This window comes from Ursus arctos, unplaced genomic scaffold (genome assembly GCF_023065955.2).
Source record: "Ursus arctos isolate Adak ecotype North America unplaced genomic scaffold, UrsArc2.0 scaffold_10, whole genome shotgun sequence".
Lineage (NCBI taxonomy): Eukaryota > Metazoa > Chordata > Mammalia > Carnivora > Ursidae > Ursus > Ursus arctos.
Genome location: NW_026622764.1, coordinates 67,194,590 through 67,213,678, shown reverse-complemented (window position 1 = coordinate 67,213,678; position 19,089 = coordinate 67,194,590). Strand labels below are relative to the sequence as shown.

General features: G+C 40.4%; 1 protein-coding gene across 3 annotated transcripts in view; it reads left to right on the top strand.

The window, feature by feature from the left end:
* The first annotated feature begins 266 nt into the window (after window positions 1-266).
* Window positions 267-19,089, top strand: part of FRY (FRY microtubule binding protein) — a 429,999-nt gene continuing 411,176 nt past the window's right edge. For all 3 annotated transcript variants that reach the window (XM_048215644.2, XM_048215641.2, XM_048215639.2), the window contains exon 1: window positions 267-10,613. In XM_048215644.2, coding sequence (XP_048071601.2) covers window positions 10,528-10,613 — 86 coding nt within the window. In that variant the 5' untranslated portion in view covers window positions 267-10,527. The remainder of the gene's footprint in view (window positions 10,614-19,089) is intronic.

Below are 19,089 nucleotides of genomic sequence, written 5' to 3'. Positions count from 1 at the left end.
GCGGGTCTCCTCGGGCGCCGGTGTCCTGGCCTCTTCCTAAAGGTACCCAGCCCCTCTCGCCCCCTCGTCCGGCGCACCGCAGCGCCCGGCAAGTGGCTTTGTGAAGCTCTAGGCTCCCCGGACCGAGTGGTGGGCTGGGAGCGGGGTGGGTGGGGCTGGGCGGGGCTGCGCCGCCTGGGCCGCTTTCCCCGTGAGGAAGAGGGTGGGGGCAGAGGGAAGCCGGGTGGGGGGAGGAGGGCTGTCTCAGGGCAGCAGCTGGCTGCATCCCCATCCTCCATCCTCCTGTCTCCATGTGGTTTGAAAGAGGTTTTGTTCCAGGAGAAAGTTTGATGCTGAGACTTGAGGAGCCAGACTCGGGGGGTCCCTGAGGCCCGCACCTTTAAAGAGAGTCAGAGCACCCTGTTGAGGACTCCTGTGTTCTGAAAATGGGCATGCAGGAACCCATGCCACTTTCTGACCCAAACAGCATTCCTGACACAGGCCCTTTCTTGAGGAAATTCCTCTGTGGGAATCCCCCTTAGGGAGGGGCTTTCGAATACTGGGCATCCAGAGCCCCCACATTATGGCTTTTGCTTGAAAACAGTGCAGCAGGTTGTCAATATCCCCCATGTTCTCTACCCCTAGAATGGGCGCTACCAATATCTATGCTCTAGGAGCCTCAAAAATTTAAGTTTGCCTTCTAATTAAAGATCCCCCAAACACCAAAGTGTCCAAGGTGCCAATAATTACTTATGTCAAATCTTGAATAGTTTCTTATTGCCATATGCTTCCAATCAGCTTTCCTTGAGTGCTGGGCGGGTGCTGTGCAGCACAGGAAAGGGAGGAGAAGTTAATAGTTCTGCTCTTAGGATGGGAGGTGGGAACAAAGAATATAGAACATGTGTACCCACTTGAAGATAGGAGAAAGTTGTAACCTTCAAAATAAGGTGGGTTAGGTGGGAATTATTTGCTTTACAAAACTTTCCTCCAATGCAGAGAAATGATTAGTTAGAACTGAGTTTTACAGGAGATTGTGGGAATAGGCCTATGATAAAGTAGTTCCGAGTAGAGGTGGTAACATGTAGATATCTGGTTGACTTGAAATTAACAGATTTCAACAAATATATATAGATTCTGTTCAATTCTAATCAAGCTTTCTGATCATATACATGGATTATCAAGTTTACTTTATTCATTTCTAACCAAGACATATTCATACCATAAGACAACTTCATAATACCAATTTTTGTGCTCTGGAGACACCCTTGGCCAAGGACACAGACATCCTGTTCTGATCTATAAGATTTACCCCGACACCAGGTAACATAACTTCTCTTAAGAACATTTACGTCTTAAAGACAAGGAAGCTTCCTCAGTGGTGACACAACAGTGTTCAAATATTGAGCACATACTATGTGCCAGATATATCACCAAGTTTTTGCATGAATTGTGACCTTAAATCTCACAGTCAACTTGATGAAATATTATTACTTACCCTGTTTCAGAGACAAAAGAGATTATGTAATTTTCCCAAGATTATATGTCAAGTAAGTGATAGAGGTGGGATTTGAACCTGGATCTGTTTGATTTCCTGCCCCTGCTCTTTACCACTACCCTATGCTATCTCCCAGCCACTCTTGAGAGATAGTTGCCATATTATAATGTAGTGGGAAATCAAAATATGGCAAATACTATTTCTAATGGCCTCCTGGATTCAAACCCTTTTATAGACTATTTCTCCCTCTGGGAACCTAACACTGTATGCCTATGCCCAGCAAGTATTCCCTTCACCAAAGGGCAGCCTCAGGAACTCGCCAGATTCCCCCTAAGCCCCCGTCCCCAGCACGTAAATCAGATGGAAATCTCCAGACATACAAACTCCTTGTCCTTTCAGAGAAGTTGGTTCTGGAACACAGGTGACCAAGTGTTTCCCTCACTGCCACTTAAGGAGCAGTCCCTACCCTCTCAGTCATCCAAGTCTGTTTTAGCTCTGCACATATAAGTACACACCACCAGTTGGCAGCAACACATCTCCTGCAGTGTTCACACTGGCACACTCATCTTCCTGTACCAACTGTCAGAGAATTCCTGACACAGACCAGCCTACTTAAAAGGAAAAACTGAAACAAGGTTGCTGGGGACAGTGGTATTAGTCCAGGGAATTCCTGGATTCTCCACTGCTGACCAGAAAGGAAATTAACATAGGGCCCCAGGAGCAGGAAGCAGGCCTTCTCCATGGTGTGAAATGCCACATATACGGTGTAGCCCGTTGTCAACACTGCTGAAGATATGTGTTCACCTATTTACCTGTTATCTTGGTGATGCGTGTGGCTACACACCTATTTCTGATTCGATTACTCACTTTTACACTAGCACAGTTGTCACTGGATGAATGGTATCAAAAATTGATGTCACAGTTGCGAAACAGTACGTTTTGAAGCTGTGCCTAAAAAATCATGTGTGTTATAACCGACGGCCATTGTTATATCATTTCTCCTCCCTAGGGGTGTGTGTGTGTGTGTGTATTTTCTCTCCCTTGGTATAGTTTTCGACTCTCTCTGGTTCCAAAATGATTTGAAGTACCAAGTCTAAAGAGAAATAGATGCATTTTTGAGCTGAGGCCATATGCTGCCTGGAAACATATCTCTGTAGTTGGCATTTTACTCATGTTACTGTAGTGCTAAGAACCTCAAAGTCCCGTATGCATGCTTTGGGATTTCAAATGGACTCTCCTGTCTAATTATTTCACTCCTTCCCCTGCAGCAGTAGGAAGGTTTGAGTTTAGAATACAGCCCCAGCACCTCCCCTCTAAATTCTCTAAACTGCCAAAAACTGGAGCAGCGCTAATTAAAGTTGGGAAAGTAGAACACGAGGTTTGCTCATTGTCACACTCTTGGAGGAGAATGGGAAACATACCAAAAACATTGCTGGGGATAAGGCGTGATGTAGACTTCTTTAAAATGACTAGTGATGTACAAATTGATACTGCGCTGTTTGCTTAAAGTTAGGTTTGTGCAGATACCTCATTAACTTAAAACTGTCCAGTGTCAACAAACTTCTACTCTATTCTATTCTGTTTATAACACTTCTCATTAACTAGCTATCCATTTTTATTTCCATATTTCATCAAATCTGAAATGTCATCAGTTGTAAGAAATAACATTATTTTTATGTTACACAAGAAGAAGAAAATACTGCCGGTTTTAACACGCATGCCACCTTAATAGTCGTCTTCCATGACACTTTGTGAATCAGTCACACTGCTCTCCAATTGCTTTCAAGCCTCCATCTCTTCCGTAGGTTTTGGTACTTTTTCCTGTTTGTTCCTTCATTAGTGTTGCTTCCCTAAGCAATCTGTGTTAGGCAATGGGTTTGCATATATCTCAGTAACACACTGTAACAGATTCCTCTTCTGTGTTTTTTTTTTTTCCCCCAATCTGGTAAAGCATTTGGATCTTGCTTTGCAAGGTAATATGGAAATGCCAAGCAAAGACAAATGTTTCCCTTAGTAATGTAACATTTATGCCCCACTGCTCTGTTTCTGTGCCGTGGTGCATACACAGGAACATCTTCCTTCAGTACCAAATCATAGTGGAACCTTTAGAAAACCATTTAAATGGCAGTTAAACAGAACACATGCAGTGCCAACAATGCCCATAATTTAGAAGTGATAGCAAAATGAATAGCTGTGACCAAATTGATGCATGTGCAGAGAAATGACTGGTGCTGTGACTACTGCCAAGTCATCAGCAGTTTTAAGATACCATCAATATTAAGACACATCCTGATTTCAGAGATGTTAAAATGTGAAAAAAAAATGAACCATATCCATGAAATATGCTAATCTGTGCCTACTTAATTTCATCAACCTTGTTGATTCGTTCATTCATATAGTCACTCATTTTGTTAGACCAAGCTCCAGGGAGGCAAGGACTTTTTCTGTCTTGTTCTCTACTATATGCTAGCCACTTAGGGATAGTCCATGACATGTAGTTAATCTGCTTGGTAAATAAATATCTGTAGAACGAGTGAACGAATATCCTCCCACTGAAGGCATGGAGACACACAAGTAGTTCACTGCTGCTTAGAAAATGTATTCTTAAAATTATGACATTGACAGAAATGCCAGACATAGAAAAAGGGTATAAGCCAGCATTAAGTCCTTGATTTTAGTTACAGACCCCTATTCAAAATATGTCATGCCATTACAAAAACTCGTTCAGGGCAGAAGAAATTTCATTGTAGCTTTCATCAATCTTGACCACGGAAAGAATTTATAACAACTTAATACTTTGATTCTTTCATACGATCCCAAATCATAAATTGCTTGAATTTTGTGCTTAGTTCAATTTCATGTACTTGTCCTATTGGATATTTGACAGTAGCCAGAATTAATAGGCACATGCTTTTCCTTCAGTAGGCTCCTCTGAAACAGAAATTCAGTGCTGGTGACCTTGTCTGGACGTGCATCTCTCTGAGAGAATATATGTGCTTATAGACACTCACGCCCTTTAAGGCCTTGCCTTACAGTCTACCTTTTAACCCCCCAAAAAGGCCATCTTGACATTTTGACAAAGAAAAAGACGAAAAGGAAAGAGGAAAGCCTTGATAGGCAATACAGACCTCCGTCTGTCAGTGCTTCTGCTTCCTTATTGCTTCCTAGTCAAGCAGAACGTACTTGTAGGCCAAACAGGAAGCTATATGAAGATGCGACAGAAGGAGTGGCAGGGAAGCTGAGCTTAGCAGCAGGCTCTGAAGCAGTCCTGAGGATCCAAAGTGAATAATTAGCATTGCCCAAATAACCCCACAGTCTATGAATGTGATAGCCAGACCTGCAAAGATACACCCCGATTCCAGTTCAGTTAAAGGTGGGACCTCCAGGGGCGCCTGGGTAGCGCAGTCGTTAAGCGTCTGCCTTCGGCTCAGGGCGTGATCCCGGCATGCTGGGATCAAGCCCCACATCAGGCTCCTCCGCTATGAGCCTGCTTCTTCCTCTCCCACTCCCCCTGCTTGTGTTCCCTCTCTCGCTGGCTGTCTCTCTGTCAAATGAATAAATAAAGTCTTAAAAAAAAAAAAAGGTGGGACCTCCAAAACACATGTGTAACTAACGAAGGTCACTTGTGAGCTTCTAGTATACATTCAGCCCGCTTGCTTAGGGAAGAAGCAACAGTGTGTGTCTCTCCCCCTGCGGAGGCAAAGCAGTATGTGCTGTGAAGGAACTTGGTGGATAGATCAGAGCTGTCTCTTTCACATAATAGAAAATAATCATTAATTCCATTTTTTTGGCTATACGTTAAGGGAACTTATGTATAATTAAGTATTGTTAACATGGGCCAGACAGATGACAAATGACAAAAATAATTTAAAGATTGCATTTATTTATTAATTTATTTAGAGAGCTTGCGCACACTTTCACGTGAGTGGGGGATGGGGCAGAGGAAGAGAGAAAATCTCAAGCAGACTCCACACTGAGCATGGAGCCGACCTGGGGCTTGAACTCACGACCCTGAGATTATGATGTGAGTAGAAATCAAGAGTCAGATGCTTAACCACCTGAGCCTCCCAGGCTCCCCAAAGACAAAAATAATTTAAAACTTGTTTTTACTGAACACACAGGGTGGGATGAAAGAAGAACAGAATAATCTTAGCTGCCAATTCTGTGATTATATGGGATGTTTTAATCACGTATGGTAAGACATGCAGACATGGAAATGACTGTGGAATTTATTGTGCTCACAGATCCCTAGAAGCAGGAGGCACATAAGTCATGCAGGGCCACGTGGTGGTGGAGGGAGTAAGGAGTGAATGCGGGCAAGAGAAGAAGCAGGAGAGGCAGGGCAAGCCAGGTTTAGGACTGAATAATTTCAGAGAGTTTTGGGGCATAGAGGCCTTTCCTAGTTGTCTGGTACCTGGCCCTGGGGTGATTAGGGCAGGTGGACAGCAGTGCTGAGTGTAAGGGTGGGGAGTATGGGCTCTGAATTGATTGGTTTGCATATGAAAGCACCCTGGAAGGCAAAATATTTTTTTCCAGAAATTAGCTCATCCTGTGAGAGGCAGTGCCTGCAGGGTCATCAAGAGCCCAAGATGTCAAAACATCAGAATACAGAAAATAAAAGACATGGTTACTATATGGGGGTTTTAAAAATAGTCCAGTAATGAATTAGGTCCATGTACACATGGAGCATTCAGCCAAATGTGCAGAAATGCCTCGCTCCGGATCTGACACCTGGTACTCACCCAGTAAACAGTAATTACATCTGAGTCGTGGTACCAGATGGTCCAGCCATGCTCACAGTCAGCCTTTGCTGCATATTGCAGTCAGGTGTGCAGTGTTCGCCTTGAGTAAAAGAAAAAAAAATGAGGAACCACACTACATAAAGGATCCCCAGATGAAAGATGAACCACCCAGGACGAAGAGGAGGCAAAACTGTTAAGTTGTTTAAAACATAAGTGAACTCTTAAGCAAATACATCTTTAACTCTAAGATCTATAGATCTTAAGATCTATAAGGTAATTATATGTTCGGTGTAATTCCTTATTCACTGTGGATTTGGAACATCAGTAAAAGTCAGGAAACATTGAAATTGCAGGCAACTGATAGGTTATTCCTGAGTAAAATTGGAGTTGCAAAGTGAATCGTGTATGTAAATGTGCTCAGGAGTACACTTCTATATGTGAGTTACTCCAAAGAGTATCAAACACTATTGCTATGGTGACAGGTCTAGGCACAGAATGGTTAAAAGATACCTGTACTTTCCAGATGCTGATGGAGGGCTGCAATGAATGAGATGGATGTGGGGTTAGCCTCAAGACATTGCTTTAAAAAAAAAAAAGTCATTGAGGTATAGTTGACACACAATGTTAACATTAGTTTTAGGTGTTCGGCATAGTGATTTGACGTCTATACAATATGGCATATTTATCACAATGTAGCTACCATCTCTCACCATGTAACACTATTAAATACATTACATTCCCTATGCTGTACCTTTCATCTCCATGACTCATTCCTCCCACAACTGGAAGCCTGTATCTCCCCCTCCCCTTCACCCATTTTGCTCATCTTCCTGCTCTCTCTTCTGGCAACCATTAGTTTGTTCTCTTATTTATGGGTCTGTTTCTGCTTTTTGTTTGTTTTGTTTTTTTAGATTTCACAAATAAGTGAAATCATATGGTTTTTGTCTTTCTCTGACTTACTTCATTTAGCATAATGCCCTCTAGGTCTATCCATGTTGTAGTAGATGGCAAGATCTCATTCCTTCTATGGCTGAATTATACAAACACACACACACACACACACACACACACACACATTAATCACATCGTCTTTATCCATTCATCTCAATGGCAGGAGTGCAGGAGGGTAGAAGTGTTAGGGCTCACAGCTAAGTAAATTAGGTGAGTTGTCGCCATGGTCAACCTCATGATTTCTCTTTATGTTGTTGGTTAATAACTGTAATGTCTTTAAAGTCCAATGACTTTTCCTTAGAATCTTGACCATTCATGTTAAGAAATAATAATGAAAACATAAGCAGGAGCTCCATCTAATAATATAAGAAGGGTAATTTCTTCAGTGAAAGCTCTGAGATTGCCTTCTGCTTCCAGTTCTTTCCATTTGTGGCTCTGCACACATCTCCTTTGCATTGCGTAAGAGCTTATCTATGTTGATGGAAATTGTAGGGATGTTTTCACTGGAGCACAGCTGCTCCCCCATTGTGTTTCCAAACTGACATCATAACTCTTTAATTAAAGTAGCAATATTAGCCTAAACTGGACGGTGAAAGATTTTCTGCCTGGTTTTTGTTGCTGACCTAGATTTGATGTTGGTCAGGACACTCCTTGGGTTTACCCACACCATTGAAGAAATGTCTAACCTAATATATGTTTTGAAATCTAGGCTTTTATGTCCTTTTGAACTCTGATTTCATACACAATTTAGGCCCATGTGAAAATAAGAGTATTCAGTCAAATGAGATAATGTCAGAAAAATTTGAATTGTCAAAAAAACCGTGATGCGATTACATCTACACAAGTGCTGCATGTTGCTTTCAACATCAGTGATACTCATGAGTCCTTTGCTTCCTGAAGTCCTTTCTTTGTGTTGATGCTTGTAAGTGAGACCCCATAATGGGAGGGTGAGGTGAGAGGGGGCAGCCTTCCTGGAGCTGTTCTAGGAATTTGCATTCTATTTTAGCTTTAACCTTTATGAATTTGAATTCCACTCAAATGCAGTTTGGGGTGGAGTGGAAAGAGGCATATCCTTGCTCATCTTTTCAGCCCTAGAGCCTAGAAAAGTAGCTATAAATGATAGGCGCTAATAAATATTTGCTGATTTAAAATATATTGTTTGGTTGACACAGCAATTCCCACCCTTCTTTGGCTCAAAGATTCTTACTAATTATGAAATAAAAGTCTCATGTAATACTTTATAATTTGATAGTTTAATCATCAATAATGAAGTATCAAAAACATCAAAACTGAAATTTTAACAGAAGTCATGAAGATAAACTTGGCTTAACAAATTAAAAAATCTATTACAAATGGGGGGTGCCTGGGTAGCTCAGTTGGCTAAGCATCTCATTCTTGATTTCAGCTCAGGTCAGGATCTCGGGGTATTGAGATCGAGCCCCATGTTGGGCTCCATGCTGGGTATGGAGCCTGCTCGAGATTCTCTCTCTCTCTCTCTGACCCTCCCCACTCCCTCTCTCTCTAAAAAAAAAAAAAAATTATTACAAATGACCATCATTAAAATTCTATGATATTGGATTAAAAACTAGACAGACAAAAAATGTATAGAAATTCCAGACTTTGATTTAAATTACCTAGGGATCTTAATATAAGACACAAGTAAGAAATACCAGTTTGAAGAAAAGGTCAGTTACTTAATGGAGTTTGCTAGAACAATAGGATAATAGTTCAAAGAAGAAAAAACAATAAAAAAAGAATAACATATTTTGATCATAACCAAATACAGGTTTCCCCTGCTATCGAAATTAGATTGTTCCTGTGAAAACTTTTTGTAAGCCAAGAGGGTGTAAAGGGAAAAAGCAATAACCATTTTGTAAAAGCGAAAATCTTTAGATTTCTTTCCGTTAGTGAAGACAAGTACTGATTGATGTAGGCCTTTTGTAAAAGCTAAGTGATGTAAAGCAAACTTTTGGATAGCAGAGGAAACCTATATTGTAATAAATTTTAGACAAGCTATAGTGCTAAATGTTGGAGAAAAAAAAAAAGAAATACCATATGCATATGATGGATACTTGTCATTAAGTATTTGTCCAAACCCACAGAACATACAGCACCAAGAGTGAACCATAATGTAAGCTGTAGACTTTGGGTGATTATGATGTGTCCATATTGGTTCATCAGTTGTAACAAATGCAACACTCTGATGGGGGATGTTGATAATGGGGGAGCCTACACATGTGTGGGGACAGGGCTATATGGGAAATCTCTGTATCTTTCCCTCAGTTTTGCTGTGTACCTAAAACTGCTCTAAAAAAAAGGCAGTCTTAATACAAAAGAAAAGGAAAGGAAGGGAGGGAAGGATGGAAAGGAAAGAGAGAAGGAGGAAGAAAGGGAGGGAAAACAAGCAAAGTAATGTATTTATCCCAGGTCTGAAAGCCGCGAACATTTTTCTGAGTGTTCATGTCATCTTACAAAAGACAGATGCATTGGAATATAGAAAACTGAAAAGCATTTAAACAAGGAAACGTAATAAAAAATTCTAAAAGGTAAAATGACAGAATGAGAAAGAACATGGGTAATAAAAACTTATCTAAAATATGTAAGCCTGGCTGAATAGGAAGAGCATGTGACTCTTGATCTGTAGGTCAGGCCCCACATTGGGGTAGAGATTACTTAAATAAATAAATAAAAATAAACTTTAAAAAATAGAGTAAAATATGTAGCAAGTTGGTATGAATATGGGGTATGTGGTATGACTACTCAGATTCTGGTACACGGGGTTGATGGAGATGAGCAGACATTTTGGACATTGAAATACAAATGTTGGATCATCACATGATGACATCCAGAGCATAAAACACACAGATTAATTGCTAACACTTAAAGGTGTAGTTTGTGCTTTGACAGAAATCAAAAGTGATTTGGAAGGTTGGAAGTCTATCTACTGACTTCTTTTTCATTTGTTGAACTAGTAAAACAAAAAAATAATAATCCTTGAACCATGACTAAAGAAGTTAGATCATAGGGACTTTATTCAGAACCCACTTAAGACAGAATTACATCTAAGGATTTTCTTCTTTTACTTAGATGTTTTTCCAAACAGTAGAAACAAATCCAACAGAAGACTTCAGTGTGGACACTCTCAGACTCTAAAAGCACGTTAGACAGTGTCTCCACTTTAGTTGTATCTCTTAGAAGCTCACTTATCTGAAACAGCACTTAAAATTTTGAAATTTGATCTCACTTATCCAAAACGGTACTTAAAGTTTTGAAATTTGATCTCAATCCTCACAAAGTGTTCACTTCAGCAGTTTTTCTTATTTCTATAGGAACTGCAGGTGGAAGCTCTGTGAGTACTGCATGGGAATGGAAAATCATTTTCTTGACTATGGAAATGATCAGAATAAATGTTGGAGGTCTCTTCAACAGTGGCTACATTATCTTGGGTATGTTTTTGGAATGGGAAGAGCTTTGATTCAGACTGACCTGGACTTGGCATCCCTTCATCCACAGAATGAGAAGTGAATCAACACCTGTTGGAGACCATGTGGCCAGTGCCACGCCAATGGCATTACAGTCTCCCCTTATCTCATTTCACCCCCACAGCAAAGCCCCCTCTGTGTAATAGACGCAGCTATTATCTCTATTTTACAGATTAGGAAACCAAAGAACAAAGAGCCTAGATATTTTGCCCAGTGTCACCCTGATAACAGGTGAAGAAGTTGAGAGAAGAACTCAGAGTGTCTGACCCCAGAATCATGAATTTAAGCACCTATGTAATACTCCCAGGGTATATGCTTAACATCTGTCAGCCTTGGCCTTCTTGTCTCCAAAATGGGCCACTGATTTCTACTGGGCAACTTTGTTATGGGTTTGCAAAAGAGTATATATAAAATATCTAGCGCACTAATGGCCTGCTACAGAGTAGTTTCCTATTGTTATTGCTACTTTTGTTGCTTTTGGAAATGACTGTAATGTGACAGTCTAGTGAAAATCCTAGCTATTTTTGTCTCTCAAATTTAGCCCAGTCATGTCCATTGCTATGGCAACCATTCTATCAAGTTGTTCACCATCATACAGCTGTAGGAACTTCCTTGCTGGCACCCATAGTCCAGTCTAGAACGTCTCTTCTCCTCCAAGACCTATATTTTCTGCCTTACATGGAGTGTCTAGATGACTAGAAAGCAGCAGAAGTGGAAACAAACACTTCAAAGTGGGAGCACAGATTGGCATTATTCTTTGCAGGAATTCTCTGTACCCACTCACCAGAACGGTGGAATTAAATCCACCAAAAGTAGAACAGGAGGAAAGTTTCCACTCGACACTCTGATGCCAAGAATTGGGGAACTCTTACCTTCATTTGCTATTTTTTAAGTCCTGGATGTGTTATTTTCTTAAGTAAGAAGAAAACCATTGGCAACCCTAAGTTTACTCTTGAAGCGATGACTAAATACAGTGCATTTAATTACAGATTCCATGAGTTTGTAAGTAGTTAGCAGATCTTAAACATTCTTGTAAATATATTGTAGCAAGTGAAATCTACATTGCATTCCTCCTGGCTTTTCCTTGAGATCCTGGGGCATCCACTTAGGAGTTTTTAGAAATCAATTATGAAATTGCTTTTTAGTTCTCACAGGTTCAACACCTTGGCTATGTAATCCCTGATTAATATATTTTAAAAATATTTTAATGTACTTAAATACCTTAAAATATATTTTAATATTAATGTGTTATTAAAAGATTTTTTTATGCAACTAACGGGTTCAATGTTGAACGATTTAAAGATTTAGTTAAATAGAAGAAAACAGAAGCCACCCATAATCCCATCTTCCAAGTGTGATCGCTGTTTGCATTTTTCATGTTCCCTCCCATGTTTCTTTTTTTCACACATACTGTGCACAAAAAATGGAATCATTTAATATACTGTTTTGTAAGTTGCTTTTGTCAGCTAACACAATTTATCCCAAATATCTTTCCATGATAGTATATCATTACATAGCTTTTTAGACAATCTGAAAGTTATCAGACCTTGGTCCTTGTGTTTTGAGACACTAGAAAAGCATCCATTTAGTCCCAAGGCTGAGGACTATCCGCCTCTACACAAGACATACCCCTATCTTGAGGAGTTTTAGAGTAGCCCAAGCTTGTTTTCACTCGCAAAGTGAGAGCTCTACATCGGACTCCTACCTCTGCCTGTATTGGTACTCTTGCTATCGTGAGCTCCCCATTATTTTCATCATCTAAGGAGGGGTCCCAGAGTCATCCTGGTGATTCTGACATGGAAGTGCAAATGAGCTTTTTCTGCTTTGCATCCTCTGACAGATGAATGTCAGGAGACACACAACCCTGCCAACTGGCCTCTTAAAACCAAGCCCATCTGCTGATCAAAAGCTGCCATTCAGAATACTGACACCCTCCCTATCTTAAGATTTTAATTTCTACAGCCGGCTCTCAATTACTGCTTCTCCTGGGAGCTGAGATGCCAATGATAATTGAAACCCATAGATAATAACCAAACTTTATGATAGTTTAAATCTCCTCCCCATCCATCTTTCAGCCAGAGCTGCTCACAAATGGACTGATTTGGGTTTCTCCTCCTTTTATTTTTCCTGATTAGCCCCTGATTCAGAGCCTAATGAGCAATGAATGAGGTAGCCAAAATTTGGTTGCCAGAGAGACAAGCGGAACCAAGCCTGTCTACAGTTTGAATATATCAGCCTTTGAAACCTTCAGTGTCTTCACTGTGAAAAGCACTAAGCAAGGTGTTTTATACTAGTAGAATCAGGTGCTTACTGTCCCTTCTTCGTTCTTTATCCAGATATTTTGCCCAAGACCATATAAATTGCTTTTTTCTATCTGGATTCTCCAGAAGCCCATCAAAGCTCTTCAAACAAGTTCCAACTAATTGATGTTCTTTTATTTTTTTTAAATACTAACTTAAGCTCCTCTTTCCTCAGTCTGCCCTCTTACTCTACTCTCCTACAGAATACAAACATATATATGGGTATGTATGTATGTGTGTGTATATATATATATATGTATATGTATATATATATATATATATATATATATATATGCGTGTGTGTGCGTGTATACATATATGTAGAATACACACGAGCACACAATTTAAAAAATAAATCAGAGCCACCATTCTGTAACCTCATGTATTTGTCTTCTTTTACCTCCTCCACCAAGGGCCCCTGAGCCTTGAAATCACCAGCAGCCAAGCATGGCTTCATGCATGCCAGCACCCTTTCCCTCCTGACCAGCACGGAGCACCTGCCTTACTTCTATAACCCTCTCTCCTCCAACTTAAAGTCTTTCAGCGTTTCCATTTCTCTTCTGCCCTTTCTTTCCTTTTGTACAATGTCTTTTTCTGTTTGCCTGACATTGTTGTCCTCAACAAGGACACATGATGTATCTAAAAGAACAGACTTTAGGGGGCGCCTGGGTGGTTCAGTCAATAAGCATCTGCCTTCAACTCAGGGCCTGATCCCAGGGTCCTGGGATCAAGCCCCGCTTCGGGCTCCCTCCTCCGCTGGGAGCCTGCTTCTTCCTCTCCCACTCCCTCTGCTTGTGTTCCCTCTCTTGCTGGCTGTCTCTCTCTCTCTGTCACATAAATAAATAAAATCTTTAAAAAAAAAAAAAAAGAACAGACTTTAAGACCATGGTATTTCCTGTGACCATCACAGCTGTTAAAGTCTCCTGAGGCAGCACAGTACCTATTTACAAGATTTTTTTTCTTCAAGGAAGTCATGGGGCATTTGGCTTTCAAGGCATTCTTACAGCTGGTTGGGTTGTATAACTGGAGGAAAGGGTTACTGCCATCTGGTTACATCATAGATGCTGAGAAGGGCCATTTTGATTTAGACATTGCAGAACACTTACTTCTGAGCATATTCTCTCCAGCTTTGCTTTATAAGTGGCTTATTCCTTAGCAGTAGTAGTGATTCCGGCCCTGTGGGACCACTCCAGCCTATTTGAATAAGCTATCAATAACATTAAAAGCCTTCCCAGACACTGATGTTTGCCAGCACTTACAGCCTAGTGCAAATTGGATGAGTGCCTTTTGGGTGTTTTCAGTTTCTCCTCAGTGTTTGTTAAACAGTTGAGGCATTTATCAGAAATGTCAATTGGACACAAACACATTATAGTATGTGCTTTTAATTGTATTTTTACTGAAACTTGATTCAGGAGAATCAAGTAGAACTTGATTTCTCATTGGATCATGTCCTTAGCACCGGAAAGAAATACTGGAAGTGTTGAATAGAAATTGTATGTGAATTATCCCCATTGAGTAGAAGACAGTCAAAGCTGGCACAGCCTCTGGACCAAGTGCGAGGACTGTTGATTAGGAGACAGACAGGAGGAGCCTAGGGTCTGCATCCTCCTCCTCTCACCTCCCGCCTGACACAGCACCTTGGGCCCACTCGCCCAGCCAAAGTCCAATGCCAGCTGGACCCTGGAGTGGGCAACAAGAAACAATTCAAAGTTAACAGGGGACCTGAGGAAAATGGCGGAGGCACTATTGACATCATTTGTATCCTGGATGAGATTCAGAACCTCAGTGATTTCTCTCTTTGTGCGAAACATGGGCAACATGTATCTTCTCTTTCTTTTTCTTTCCTTTTTTTTTCCTTTCTTTTTTTGGAAGTCTGTAGCTTTGATCAAGTTCTTACAGGAATCCATGGCCAGAAAGTGGTTAAGAACGACAGTTCTAGTTTTTCTCCCCTGTGTAGAATAGCCTCTTTTTTGCTAACTGTAAGTTTTATTCAAGTTGTCCTGAAAGAAAAGAAGTTTGAGATGTTCTAAACCACCCAGTTTCATCATCTATGGCCAGGGAAAGGGGTGCTTTTAAACCCGAACGCTTACCTTCCTGAGCACCCAGTGAATCCAAGAAATTACAGAATCTGGGAGAGGCTGCTCTGGTGAGGCTGAACAGTATGGAGGTTGATACCATCCACTGCTAGTGTGGTCTGACAGCTGCGGAACATGCTGAATGGTGTAGCTGAGCGGGCAAACTGGGCTGCCATCTCAGTGAAGGGGTTCTGTGAATGGACCTTTTTTATTTGGGCTCAAGTGGGCATAAATTCCCACAGCTTAGTTTATAGCCCTAAACAGCTGAAGGGCCAAATATACCTTTCAGAATCCTACATTCTAAAATATAGCCTACTCACACAGTACTTTTAAAAATATATGAGCTTTGGAATCAAAAGTGTAGTAAGAATTAATGATACTTGGGGCGCCTGGGTGGCACAGCGGTTAAGCGTCTGCCTTCGGCTCAGGGCGTGATCCTGGCGTTCTGGGATCGAGCCCCACATCAGGCTCCTCTGCTATGAGCCTGCTTCTTCCTCTCCCACTCCCCCTGCTTGTGTTCCCTCTCTCGCTGGCTGTCTCTATCTCTGTCAAATAAATAAATAAAATCTTAAAAAAAGAAAAGAATAAATGATACTCATTTTGTTTTCCACTCAGAATAGAAGTTCCTCAAGAGTAATGATACTGGTGGAAAGAATGGGTGCTTGAATGATATATATAAATGAAACAGAATCCCCTTTTAAAAAATGACTAACATAAACTAATATCTGCCATAACATAAATAAAAACGAAATCAAGTCATAACCAAGTTCTGGTTCAGATGCAGGTAGGTTTTTGAGAGCTTAAGGACTGCCCTTTATTGTGCCACACACTGCTAGTGATCAATTGGCACTAAATATGTGAATTTTTTTTCATTTTTGGAAGTTTTTTTATTAATATCTCAATATTAGTATTATCATCAGTATTGTAGAGAACGCTCAACCTCATTTTAAAATGGAGATGCAAACTAACCTTTATTTTGCACTAATTGGCTAAATTCCCTTCTACTGACCCTTTGAACTCTAAGGTCTGCTCATGAGTTTTGTCTGTGAATGAACTTGAGTGCAGTTTCTGGATTTTTGTGGATGGATTTACTTATTTGCCAAACTTTGCAAGGTGGTCTCTATTTTACTTTCACATCCATTAGGTAAGAGAATATGCTTTACTGAAAGATCTTCATTGAGGATTAACCCATCAAAGCAGAAGAAGGTGATGGCAGACTGACATTAATCTCATTATCCTATAGTTGACTCTGAAGCATTACTGCTTAAGTGCCAAATAGATCCCGCTGTTGACAAATCGAGTGCTTCCTTTGGCATCAGCAGTAGCTTGGTTTATCTTTTTTGGAGGGCTTATGGAAAGGCTGCCACTTACAACTTCACAGTTACAATAAACCTCATTCATCTACCACTATAGGGGAACATGTTCTAAATGTTAGTTTTTCAGATAATTTAATCCTGCCTTGTTGAGAGTCTCTAAACCAAGACTCTCACCTCTGTCTTCTGATACAGACAGTAGTGAAGTTAGCTTTCCCTTTTCTGGATGGCTTGGGCCATCTGTGTGAACGTGGGGATGTACCTTCTGGGACTGTAAGCCTGTGTTTTTGGGACCATTTGTCCATGAAGCAAAGTTACCCCAGATGTTTGTGCTTTCTGACAGTTTGCTCTGATTTTTATGGACCTTTTCTTCCACAGATTGTCATGGTTACTTTCCATACCTGTCAGAGTATTTAATACATTTCTATTCCATATGGTTACCGGGATGGCTCCATTCCTTTCTTATGTTACAAAGAGCACTTTAAAAATGCCGTTCTTTTAGAAAGAGTAAGAAAATTGGACCGTCAACACTTAATTCAGGACAATGATGTTTATTGGTTTTAATTATTCTTGAAATGGATTTAGGTTAAAGGATAGCTTCTAGTTCATTATAATGATGCAGGTAAAAATCTAAAATACGCCTTACAATTTTTAAATTTTGAGCTCATTAGAAACTATAAGCTCAAAGTCTCTTATCCAGCTTCATCTGAAGTCAATCTACTAATCACACCTTAACCAAAAATTTCGGCTTAATTTATGTTGTATACAGCGTATTGTAAATAACGTGAATGATAAGATAATGCAAATAAAAGAGCCTAAAGGGGGAATAAAATGGGAGTTTTGGAGAGCTGACATCATTATGCATGGAAATGTAACTTTTCAGTAAGTACAGAGAGATTTAAATATCTTTAGAGTTGTATGTCTCCCAGAATTTAAGGTATTGGCTACACACTAAATGGCTTAATGACTTGGTTTCTATATATATTTCTACAAAACTCATCTTTTCTAGTACATGCTTAATAATCAAAAAAGTAATTTATTTTCAATTAATTCTTTTGTGGAATGGAGACAATACTCCATCATTCATTATACTTCCCAATTTTTATTTATTTCACAATGCTTTCTTCAGCATTATAAATAGATACATTTTAGCCTGTGAACAATTAAACTTCTGCAGTTTGCTTGCTTAAAACTTCTATACAGTTTGGTGACAGTGGCTATAAATAGTATAATTAGATGCTATGTAGTGAGATAAAATATATTTCAGTTATATAGAAAAATCTGGTCACTACAGCAGCTTCTCCTTTCATCCTAGAGCACCATTTAAAGTTGTTTTTGTTTTTGTTTCCCTTTTCAGTTCCAAACTAGAGTTGTTGATAGTCTTTTTTTTTTCTATGAGTGCCAGTCACCTGGAGATACGACAGTTGATCAATAAAACTGATTACTCTGCATGTGTAAAGCAGATAATTTAGGCCCCGAAACCATTCTCCACCAGAAATATTTAGTTGCTTTCTCTACTAATGAAGTTCATAGCATAGTTACAGATCATCTTATTATATCATTAATTTGTTTATGGAACAAAATTTTTGTTTTCCTATTAAATGATCAGTCTATTTTATTCCAACAGAAAAAGGTATGATCATCCAGTACCAGTGCTAAGTTCACTTTCTCTGCTGTTTACCAAAATAACACATCTACCCACCTCCCTCACAAGGAACCTGCCCTTGAGTTTGCTGTGTGAAATCTCTGTCCAGTGGGTGAGGAGAGGCAGACCGTCCCAACAGGGGTCACCAACACGAGGATTTGATTTGGGGGCTGACTTTGAAGGCAGTTGAGCAATATGGATATAGCACTATAGAGAAATCTAGATTTGTTCTTGATTGCCCACCTTTCTCTAGAGTTTGACCCTTGGATTTAGGAGGTGTGGTGAACAGCAACAGAGAGATAGGAAATCATACTGCTAAACAAAACCCTTCTTCTGGGCAGTATAACCTGCGTCAGACAACTCCAGGCATTGCTCCTACGCATGGTAACTAATCCCAACCCCAGCACCTGGACCAGGACCCAGCACATAGTAGGTGCTTAGTTTTCTCATCTGTAAAATGACGATTATAATGCCTATTTCACAGGTTTATTGTGAGGGGAAAGCAAGAGAATAGTTAAAGTGGCCAGGGGCGCCTGGGTGGCTCAGTCGTTAAGCGTCTGCCTCCGGCTCAGGGCGTGATCCCAGCGTTATGGGATTGAGCCCCACATCAGGCTCCTCCGCTGGGAGGCTGCTTCTTCCTCCCCCACTCCCCTGCTTGTGTTCCCTCTCTCACTGGCTGTCTCTATCTCTGTCGAATAAATAAAGTCTTAAAAAAAATAAATAAAGTGGCCAGAGCTGTGCCCAACATGTAGTAGGCTCTTGTTATAAAAATATAGTCAGAAACTCAACTAATTTAACTATGTCTTATTGCAGGCAGTTTGGTCTCTCAGCCTGGGATGGTGATGGAAGACAGGGAAGCCCTGGCGTTAATATTTTTAAGTCCCTGATCTCTAATGAATGCTTTTATGTTCTTTGGGGTCTGGGCATTTTTAAAACAAATGTCATTCAGGAAAAATTGAAAGCAACAACATACATTTCTACGTTACGGATGGCCTGACGGCGAAACTCCTTCTACATAACACTCCCATATCCAGGGAAGTTCACTGAGACATCTGGTTGAAACCTCTCTAACATGTCAGAACCCTGACTGTGCCAGGCCACAGCTTT